An 11,168-nucleotide genomic window follows, 5' to 3' on the forward strand; every position below is an offset into this window, starting at 1 on the left:
TTGGAGCAACTCTCAAGGTACGGAATCTTACGTTAATTAATTAGGGAGTATTTCGGCTAAGGGCAACCAGGTAAGTGGCCTTACTATAGGATAGACTAGAAATTGTATGAGCTACAATTTATGATGTATGAGCTATGATGATATATGAGTTGTATCATATGATGTCGTACACTAGTTAAATGACATGTATGAGCCATGATGATGTATGAGCTATGATGATATATGAATTATGATGTATGAGCTATGATGCATGATGATATACATGAGTTATATTACGATGTATGACGTACTTGACACACTTGATGCAAGTATTGGCGTTATGATAAGTATGATGAGTGCATGACGTTTATCTTAATATATTAATGTTTTTCTATATTAAGCATGTTATATGATCTTGAGTGCCATATTGCATCATGTCGATAGATCGGCTGAGGACACAACCCTAAGAGCATGAAAATGATATTAATATAAATATCTAACGAGCATGTGTTACTTAATGTAACAAAGAGATGAGACTAGGGTTGTGTAAGACGTGATGCTAAGATGAGAAGTAGAGGGACCTCATGCATGTTGTGTGTACATAAGCATAGGGATACTTCCTTTAGAGATGATAAGTGTGGATGCACACAGTATGATGATGAGGGTGATCATGGGGAGCATGACACCAGGGGTTCCACTAACCTCCGGACGTCGTTACAGACAACTAGCTTGACTAGAGAGGGTCCAGGAGGTGTGCGAGCCACCTGGGGATCCATCGTGGGCAGGGAAGTACTACACATCTATAGTAGTCCGGACTGAAAAATACCCCTAGTATGAGATGAGACAGAGATAGGTCCCTAGAGCATGATTGCAGGTGTTTGCATTAGCATGGCCCCTATAGTGGGGTCCCTTACTAAGTATTCTTCGAAATACTCAGGCTATGTGTCACATCATTTTTCAGGTAAAGGCAAGGCGCACATATACGGATGATGGAAACATCATGAGCATAGACTATGACATGTGCATAGGGTAAACTCATTTAAATTTCTTGTCTTAGGTCAGTATATGTTGTTTTGCATTTCATCTATTTAAATTATTTTGTATTTATTTTCTTTTATTTTCTCTAAATTGCAATATTTCGTATTTCATATTTAAATAGGTCATGGTTGTGTTTTCAAGATATAGAAGATGTTTTAAATATTTTTGCATTTATAACAGAGAGGAGGTATTCTTTTAAGAGTTATATTCCGTATTTTAGAAGAGCACAAGACGTTAATAACGTCTCTAAGTAAAAATTTAGGTTCGTTACAGTTGGCATTAGAGTTATAGGTTTTAGATTCTATAGACTAGCCTACGATGTAGGCTTGACACGTTTCATGGTCCCAACGTCCTGTCACTGTCAGGTACACCTTCTTAGAACTTGGGATGACATCAAGACATGCGACCATATTAATTGAGAACTTAGATGAAGAATTGAGATGTGATGTTGCACATGAAAGACTATGGCCTCAAGTCGAATGACTTGGTCTAGTGTAGAGGCAAGTCGAATAGAGTTGCAGATGATTAAATATGTACGCATGACAGCATGTGTGGCCAAACAAGCTTGGATTCCACACAAGTTGTGTTTCGATTTCCCTTAAATCTTATCTTAAGCATGTCAAGATCACGATGTTGCACAATCGAAAATATACAACCATGACATAACAGGTACACGTTCCTTCCATTTCCATCTTGGATAATGCGAAAATAGATGGAACCATGCTAAATGAGGGTGAGGGTGAGGGCAAGGGAGGAGACAAATAGCTCACCTAGGACTCACTCTCCCTAGTCAAGGACCTTTGGCCCAATTTTCTTCTTCCTAGGACATAATCAAGTCGTGAGTTATATGTTTTGATTCCAAGATGTCAGCTCTTCTCAAACTTAATTGACCATAAACCATACATTCAATCATTAATTTCCTCTATTGTCTCAAATTAAAAAATAATAATAATAATAATAAAAAAAAAAAAAAAAAAAAACATAAAAAAGCAATAAAGTTTGATATGGTGTTTGAGATGTGTGGAGTGTTGACATATCATGCCAACTCACATTAAGTCATATGTAACCATCATCCAGCTCAATTTTCAAGGCAACATATTTTTATTTTTTATTTTGTATTTTCCATATCATATCATTCTTCTAAATCTAACAACCCTCCCCTCATCTCTCTCTCTCTCTTGTCTCCTTATATTTGGAAACTCATCCTCATATCTCTCAGATTCCCACTCTCCAATCCCCCATGGCTGACCAATCAACCCCGCCCTCCGATCCTCCGCCGCCACCGCCGCAGGAGCTCCCCAAAGACGTCGCTGAAGAGAAAACTGTAATTCCACCACCGCCCCCATCGGCACCGGCACCTGCCCCCACACCTGCTGAACACAAAACCGATGACTCCAAAGCTCTTGTTCTTGTTGAAAGTAAATAATTATACCTCAAACCCCTTTTTTCCTCTCTGTTTTTTTTCTTTTTAATTCTATTATTATTATTATTATTTTCAGCTCAGAGTTTACTTTTGTTTATGCTCTGTTTGGTGGGGAAATTATATATATATATATATATATATATATATATATATATATATATATATATATATACATCTTTGATTCTGATTCTCTTGTTTGGGGATTCGATTCAATTTTTATTCTATGTGTGCCCTCGATTGGGAAAGTGGAATTTTCTTTTTTTTTCTTTTTTTTTTTTCTTTTTGTTTCTATGGGTGACTAGAAGATACTAGTGATCTTAGGAATCACGACTCTCTACAATGATATAATATTGTTTGACCCATGATCATTCTCTTCCAACAATCCTCCCTTCAAACAAATTATACTATAGAGACTCACTTGAGGTTTATGGAGCCTTCGAATAGCCTCTTTTTAATCGAGGCTCGACTCCTTTTTAGGAGTCTTTGAACAAAGTACACATTTTTGTATTTACACATTTTTGTATTTTTAACTATATTTTCGAGACTCACAACTTCTCTGTTCGATATTTGAGGATTTTATTAACATGACTAAGTTAAGAACATGACCCTGAAACCCTATTAGGAATCACGAATCTGTACAACAGTATGATATTGTCTCATTAAATATAAGCTCTCGGGGGTTTGATTTGGGCTTCCCTCCCAACAATATGAAAAAGAATTAATGATATGTTGTTGTTATTGCAGAGGTTCCAGAAGCGGGTGAGGCAAAAAGCAGCGAGGGGTCTGTAAACAGAGGTATTCATTACATAAAACCCTGTTTTGAATGACTATTTTGGTTCCTTAAAAGAGTGAGTTTGTATATGATTTTTGTTCAGATGCTGTGCTAGCCAAAGTTGCAACAGAGAAGAGGGTGTCGCTCATAAAAGCTTGGGAAGAAAGTGAAAAGTCAAAGGCTGAGAATAAGTAACATTCATTCCCGACCTTTTATATAATATTTGATCATTTATTAGAGGCAAATATCTTTTACCGAACTTACAAAATGTATCATATCTATCTTTTTATTACGGGCAAATATCTTATAACTATTTATTTGATTCTCTAAATGGTTATAAATGGAGAACTTTTACCTCATTAAATGTGGTGATTTTAGCAAATATTCTCAATTTCCTCACCTGGTTTTGCAGAGCTCACAAAAAGCTTTCTTCGGTTGTGGCTTGGGAGAATAGCAGAAAGGCTTCTGTAGAGGCTGAGTTGAAGAAGATTGAGGTATCAAAACATTCTATTTACACGAACTAAATGTTAGTTCGTTTTGCTTACGACTTCATCTCGTAAAGTTCAGTAGGAATATATATATATATATTAAAAATGAGAAAGAGAAGTGGGACACTTCATCTCTTAAAGCTTAGTAAGAATATATATATATATATATATATATTAAAAATGAGAAAGAGAAGTGGGACGGAGAGTCTCACCTTTATCTATGTTCACAATATTTACATAGGATACAAGTTATCCACTAATTCCAATCTTCACCTTTAAACAGAATAGAAGCTACCAGCTAACTCCTAAACACCGAGAAAATATACCAAACATATTAACCAAATCTGGAAGATAAGATAATTTTTTTTTTTTTTTTGGAGTGGTTTTATGTTAGAAGAGTAATTAAACAAAATTTTGAGCAGGAAAATTTGGAGAAGAAGAAGGCAGAGTACATAGAGAAAATGAAGAACAAAATTGCTCTGCTTCACAAAGAAGCAGAGGAGAAGAGGGCGATGATCGAAGCCAAGCGCGGAGAAGAGCTTCTCAAGGCAGAGGAGACGGCTGCAAAGCACCGTGCTACTGGTACTGCCCCGAAGAAGCTTCTCAGCTGCTTCTCGAGCTGAGCAACTCGTCAGTTCATGTTCGTGTTCGTGTTCATGTCATTTGGGTGTTACTTTAGATGTGTTGTTGTTTATGGTTTGATTTGTTGGTGTGATTAGTGAAGATTTGAAAAGTGCTTGTGAATATGATATTTGGAGGAACATTTGTTTGAATGTAAATCAATATTGTTATAGTCATTCTAATTTATTGCAACTCAATCAGATCTGAAATTAATTTGTTGATATTTTATTTTCTTATTTTTTTATTTTTTTATTTAAAAAAAAAAACCATTTTCAAATTAATAAGAAAAATTTGAAATAGTTTTGATCTAGTTATCTTGTGGAGGGATTGAAATCACTTGAGTTTAGAAACGAGTTTTCTTTGTTCTTAGTCTTGATCATTAACGTAATCTATTCCAAAACTTTCCCTTAGGTTGTTTCCTTATCGTTTTTGAGTTCTTAAATAATTTAGATTTAAAGGTTTTGTTCTTCAACAAGATTATGAGATCAAATCTCAAGAGTTTTGTAACACCACTGACCATTTTCACACGTGATATCTATTATTGGCCTACTATGACCAAATCGATGTCCCTATACTTCTAAAACTTACTAGAGGACATCTTAGCATTTAAAACAAGTAGACATAGTAAGCTAATCTTAGTTTTCCCTAGGTGTTGTGATGGTAAACAAAGCTCCTAAGAACACCTTAACGATTTAAAACTTGACTTCTTATTTCCAAGACTATCTTGACTAGATCCTAGGGCTAATCATAGTCTCGGAGCACTAAAGTTAAAGTTCTATAACTATATCTCATAATTCATGAGTGTTTGGTTCATTGAAAATAACATGACATAACAATCATGAAACTGTTCATGCTCGGGTGCCCTATTATTGTCATAAATCTCATAAACATGCTTTCAATCGGATTTAAACCTATAATTCTCCTATTTCTAGGTTCTTCAAGTTCACTTCCATGTGCTCTTCCCTTGGGTAGTTGTCTCAAGGGTGCAAGTTCAATCCCGATTGAACATAAGTTCATTTATTGTTTGTTCCATTTTCTCGCTTGCATTTCATCTCAGTTTCGAATCCCAATAGACATTATTTCGTTTTTTTTAAACTGATTTTTCACACGAGTTTCCTTGAATTTCTATCGTGCATGTAGAAATAGCTTAGAGTTCCACATACATCAATTTTCGTTCGTGCAACATAAATACCTTATATAGCTAGAGCATGCATAATTAGAACATTTAAACCAATATATTGATTTGAATGTTAGAGGGTTTAGTGTCAAAAGACTAAAATGTCTCGAGAATGAGAACTATATACTCTAAGTTGTATTGGAAGATGTTGCGAACCTAGCAACTATGGTTTGAGTTAAGAAATTAAGAATAAGGTAATTTATAGACTTAAACTCTTGTACTGAATTTCAATAATTCATTGGATCAAATAAACCTCGAATTTTCTTGAGTATGCAAAAATTTGAAAGAATTTTTTGAAGCTGGCCAATTCTGAAATGAATGAGATGCAGATTTTAATGTTAATGGTAGGGGCATTTTTATAAGCAAGTGAAACTTCAAGGACCTTTTTGTAATTTCAATTTTGAATATTTTATTCTAGAAAATCCAAACATTTTCTAAAAATTCACGAGCGGCTTGCTAGGTGAACGCAACCTTCGACCCTGATACTTGCAGCGCCCCAAATCCAATCTAGTATCCCTTAGCCCACCTGCAACAACTTTAGCCATCGATCCATCACGCAAACTCGTGTGCCCGTGTAGTTGACCCGAAGTCAGTGCCTCAACCCGAACGACCTGCACGCATGTCATACTTGGAGCAACTTCAAGGGGCAGAATTTAAACGTACTAGAATTTAGGGAAAACACCGATTAAGGCCAACCAAGTAAGTGACTATACTATCGGTTCAGTTAGAACTTGTATGCTATAGATGCCATGTGCCCCGTGTCTTTGCACGTGTCATGTGCTTGTTATATGTGAAAGATTATGAAATGATATGTTTACGATATGATATGTGAATGATATAATATATGTTATGATATGACATGCCTGACAACATGTTCGTGATATAATATGTAAATGATATGATATATGCATAATATGATATGATACATTGGAAAACATGATATGTGTATGAGATGGCATATGTTTGACATGATGAAATGTATGTTATGATTGACATGAAATATGATGTTTCGGCATAATGCACAACCCCAATATATGCATGGAATGTTATGATAAAATGATATGATATAAAGAAAAGCGGAACAGGTTGTTATACACAATAATGAATGAAAAATGTTGGGACCTCATGCACCATTGTGTGTTATGTATTGGGGAATACCCCATTTTTATAATGGTACAGACGTGTATGCTACGAGGCAGGCAAACGATCATTATATTTATTATAATGCTGCGACGATCACTATTCCTAATGAGTGTTCGACAATAGCTCCAAAGAAAACTAGTTCGACCAAGAAAGGGGCTCGCACATATGGACTGTGAATAGAACAAAAAATACACATCCAATTACCCGCTTAGGATAATCGAGTAAGGGAATATAGGGTGATGTGATAGGTCTCACTCATGATTGTATGTGCTTGTATCTAACCCCAATAGCAGGGTCAATTACTGATTATTTCTTAAAATACTCAAGCCATATGCTACTCTTATTTTTCCCGATAAACACAATGCTCCCCTGTATGACCCTCGGTGGCATTGCAACATACATAGGATAGTTTGCATTTTAATTTCATAAACTATAAGATAGTATAGGTTAGCATGCCTTTAAATTCTTAGTGTATGGGTTAGTATAGGACATTTTAGTTTATTTTATTTCAATTTTCGTTAAATATTTTAAAAACCTTTTAGTAAACATGTAAATCCATTACTTATAATAAAATTTTTGAATGAATTATTACCGCATAAAATGACTATGATATGTATACAGTAGCGACCTTAGGTTAAGTAGAAATTTAGGGTCGTTACAGTTGGTATTAGAGCTTTAGGTTACAAATTTGGTAGACTAGCCTACGAGGTAGCTTTGACATGTTCCATGGTCCTACCGTAGATGTCCCGTCACTGCCAAGTACGTCATGCATAATATAAGAAAAAGAAATGTTTTAAATGACATTTATTATAATTTCTTCTTAGTATTAAATGTAATGTAGCATCAAAATTGATGGATCTTGAGTATATTGTTGATTGTAGCATGATGATTGATCTAATATCATGTTAGCATGCTTGCTATGCTATATGATTATAATAGTGTACAATATGATGTTCTATAGACTTAATAAACATTATGTTAGTTTCTAGAACAATGCCACTCTGAGGATGCCGAAGAGGAAGACGAGGGAGTGGGCAACCCCCTATTAGAGAACAATATCTGCTAGCGGTAGGCTTTAGCCTGTACAAATGGTATCAGAGTCATCGGACGATGTGCCAACGAGGAGGTTGAGCTCCGAGCGGGGGGGGGGGGTGGATTGGGGAGTCCCACATCAATTGGAGAAGGGAACGAGTGTCAACAAGGACGCTGGACCCGGAAGGGGGGTGAATTGTGAGATCCCACATCGGTTGGGAAGGAGAACGAAACATTTCTTATAAGGGTGTGAAATTTGAGAATTAAGCGATAATATATTTCTAATTTACCTCTTTATAAACCGAGGAAGATGGAATTTGAAAATCAAGTTAGAAAATAGGAATGTTTCCAAAGTAAGCAGCCTCAATCTCGAGACATTCTCAGGAAAAATTTTCTTCTTAAAAAAGGTCGAGGAAGGTATTCCATACAAATCACGAAGCAATTTAAAGGAATTTGGTCATAATCATGAGATAAACGAGAGAAGATAATATATACTGATAACTCTTTAATAGACTTCATATCGTAACTTAATAATTCAATCCTAAACGGAATGACCTCCATGCCTCTTTCAATTACAAGATATTATTGTGGTCCTTTGGCCCTCGAGCTAAGTTTACTGTTAGAAATTTATTCGCTAATCTCTAATAGATCCCACATATAACTTATTTACGAATACTATAATTTCTATAACTAAGCATCATAACACACTATCAATTTTATAAACACATAGGTATTCGCTAATGAATTGATATCGGACACTATCCATGCTATTATGCATCTGACCTGCTTTACTAAGTAAATGTTCATTAATTTAGTCACATTTCATTCATGTATACAATAACAAATGATATAGCTTTGTTAGCAACACTACGCATGGTTTTTCGCTCGATAATCTTGAATTCTTCACTGATGATATCTTAATCATTAAGTTATAAGTCATGCTAATCCCACAGACAACTCGTGGTTTTTGGTGTTTTCTCTTTTTCGTTTTCTCATCCAAACTAACCTAATATGGAAAAATAAAATTCATTTAATTAAAGTAAAACCAACGACAAGCCTTAATATAGTCTCCCAACCAAATTGACATAATTACTATAAAGAGAATAAGTTTAGTAGTAGAAATATTATTCTTTATTTATGCATTATCTCAAACATATATATTTAAGACATTTTAGCCCTCACGAGGAATTTCAACCACTATACCGACCATATTAATAAACAGTCGAACTCGTCCCGGTCTAAGATCTCTGGTTACTGGACTTCCTGCTAACAATATCACTATCTGAAATTCAGGATGCTGCTTCTTTATAATATTTTCTACGACCCTAGCCTCCATGAAATTCAGTTCTGGCCATGATTTTACTAAAACATTCAAAAAAAAAAAAAAAAAAAAACGTTAAGTAAAGACTAAAAGTAATTAAGTATATTAAAAAGAAGGAAAGAACATAAGAAAATATATGACCAAAAGATATACTTACGTACGTGCGCCATTTTAAACTTGATATCGATATATTTACTTCGTTGTTGGTTGAGTAGCTCTATTTATAACTAATTTTGTTATTAGATAATCATCAAATGGAACATTTTTCATATATATTCTTTTTTTTTTTTAATCTTAGAGAATATATATTTGTTTATATTATCTTAGTTATTACTTTTGGCATCGAACAACAGTAAATTTAATCTAATCTTATCTCGACAATTAAGTTCTATTCATTTTAATATTTCTATATTCAAATTTCTCTTCAATTAATTATTTCCAAACAAATTTACATTTATAATAACTAAAATATAGTTTAGTTTTAAAATTTTAAATCCGTATAATTTTAGTTCGGTAAGAATTTAGTTCATAAATTTTAATACGTAACGATATATTTTCTATACTTTAAAGAATATTTTAAGTTAATGACTTTTATCGAAATCTTTAATTTTACTTTTTCTCTTTTTTTATTTTTCAGTGTAATAAAGATGATAAATAGAGAATTATTTTTAAAATATTTTGTGGAAGTCATATAATTCCATATATATGCCTTACTATCCAGTTAAAGTTTTCATTTTTATTTTATTTTAATTTTAGTATATTTTATTCACATATTAAATATTAAATAATGGAGTATATGCTAATGTATGATTTCCATCCTTGCCCTCTATTTTTTTTTTCATTTAAACTTTTTTAGATAATATTAATGTAACATTCGAGCTTAGCAGGTATGTAAATTTTTCGGTTTTTCTATTTTAATTTTAAACTTGTCATTGACCCGAAATTGTGACTGGTATCTACTTCTTTTCTTATCGTTAGTTATTTCCCGATCGTGGCAAAACTCTCTATTCATTTGAGTTTCTCGTAAATATAAATGTCATACTCTTGGCTTGGTTAGACTAAATGTTCTAATTACTATATTTACTATTGTGTGAGTTCCTAACTTAAAACGTGAGTCCAATGACTCTTTAAATAACATATTCTAGGTTAAGAATCAGAAACAGATGGGATTGAAATGCAATCTTCGTTAATGTTAACGGTTTAAATAGGATACAAGCTACCAATTAATTAAAAAAAAAAAAAAAAAAACAAGGAAAAATATACTAAATATACTACTAACTAAATTTTGAAAATAAGAAAAAAAAATATTAACAGAAGATATATTCCTGAGCTAATTATTATACCACAAAATATATTCTCCAAATATTATATCTTAATACTCCCTGAATTTGAAGAGTGTAGGTCAATCACACCCAACTTGTCTTTGAAAACAACTCAAATTGATGTCTTTCCAAACCTTTAGTGAAAAACATCTATCAATTGCATTTTAGTAGAAACATAACATGGTTGGATGATTCCAGCTTCTAACTTTTCTCGAATTATATGACAATCTATTTCAATGTGATTCGTACATTCGTGAAAAACTTGATTGATTACTATATGTAATGTTGCTTGATTATCACAATACAATAATGTTGGTTCGGACAACGAAACTTACAAGTTTTGAAGAAAGTATCTTAACCAAGTTCACTCAAAACAAGTATTTGTCATAGCTCGATACTCGGTTTCTGCTGATGATCTGGACACATTGATTTTCTTTTTAGACTTTCAAGAAATAATTGAATTTTCGAGGAAAATGCAGAACTCAGAAATAGACCGTCTAAAAGTTCGACAACCACCCTAGTCAGAATCGCAATATGTTTGTAATCTTAAGTGGTTTTCAGATGGTAGTAGAAGTCCTTGACTAGGAGTTACCTTTGATGTATCTCAGTACTCGAAGAGCTGCCTCCCAATGTGGTTTTCTACGTTCCTGCATAAATTGACTAAACATACGAACTGAATACACTACGTCAAGCCTAGTAATAGTTAAATATATTAATCTCCCTATCAACCGTTTGTATTTACTTGGATCATTCAACTTCTCTCCCTCTGTTAAAGAAAGTTTCAGATTTTGTGTAACGATCCGAAATTTTCTACTTAATTTAAGGTCGCTACTGTATACATACCATAAACAT

General features: G+C 33.6%; 1 protein-coding gene and 1 long non-coding RNA gene across 2 annotated transcripts; one reads left to right on the forward strand and one right to left on the reverse strand.

Annotated features, from left to right (window-relative positions):
- The first annotated feature begins 2,159 nt into the window (after positions 1-2,159).
- On the forward strand, positions 2,160-4,497 carry LOC111811531 (remorin). Its single transcript, XM_023698422.2, has 5 exons — positions 2,160-2,435; positions 3,185-3,235; positions 3,316-3,403; positions 3,625-3,706; positions 4,123-4,497. Exons 1-5 carry the CDS (start codon positions 2,258-2,260, stop codon positions 4,321-4,323), a joined length of 600 nt encoding a protein of 199 aa, XP_023554190.2. The 5' UTR covers positions 2,160-2,257; the 3' UTR covers positions 4,324-4,497.
- A 4,284-nt stretch (positions 4,498-8,781) lies between these two features.
- LOC147789246 (uncharacterized) lies at positions 8,782-9,236 on the reverse strand. The gene is made up of 2 exons (XR_015412016.1): positions 9,152-9,236; positions 8,782-9,035 (listed from the first exon to the last, which is right to left on the reverse strand). It is a non-coding gene; the product is annotated as an uncharacterized LOC147789246 (long non-coding RNA).
- Between the last annotated feature and the right edge of the window lie 1,932 nt (positions 9,237-11,168).

This window comes from Cucurbita pepo, chromosome 15 (assembly GCF_057944985.1).
Source record: "Cucurbita pepo subsp. pepo isolate OVF chromosome 15, ASM5794498v1, whole genome shotgun sequence".
Taxonomy (NCBI): domain Eukaryota; kingdom Viridiplantae; phylum Streptophyta; class Magnoliopsida; order Cucurbitales; family Cucurbitaceae; genus Cucurbita; species Cucurbita pepo.

Coding starts and splice junctions, on each gene's coding strand:
- LOC111811531 (XM_023698422.2), top strand. CDS start 2,258: ATGGCTGACCAATCAACCCCGCCCTCCGATCCTCCGCCGCCACCGCCG. Junction 2,436..3,184: donor AGCTCTTGTTCTTGTTGAAA/GTAAATAATTAT, acceptor TTGTTATTGCAG/AGGTTCCAGAAGCGGGTGAG. Junction 3,707..4,122: donor CTGAGTTGAAGAAGATTGAG/GTATCAAAACAT, acceptor AATTTTGAGCAG/GAAAATTTGGAGAAGAAGAA.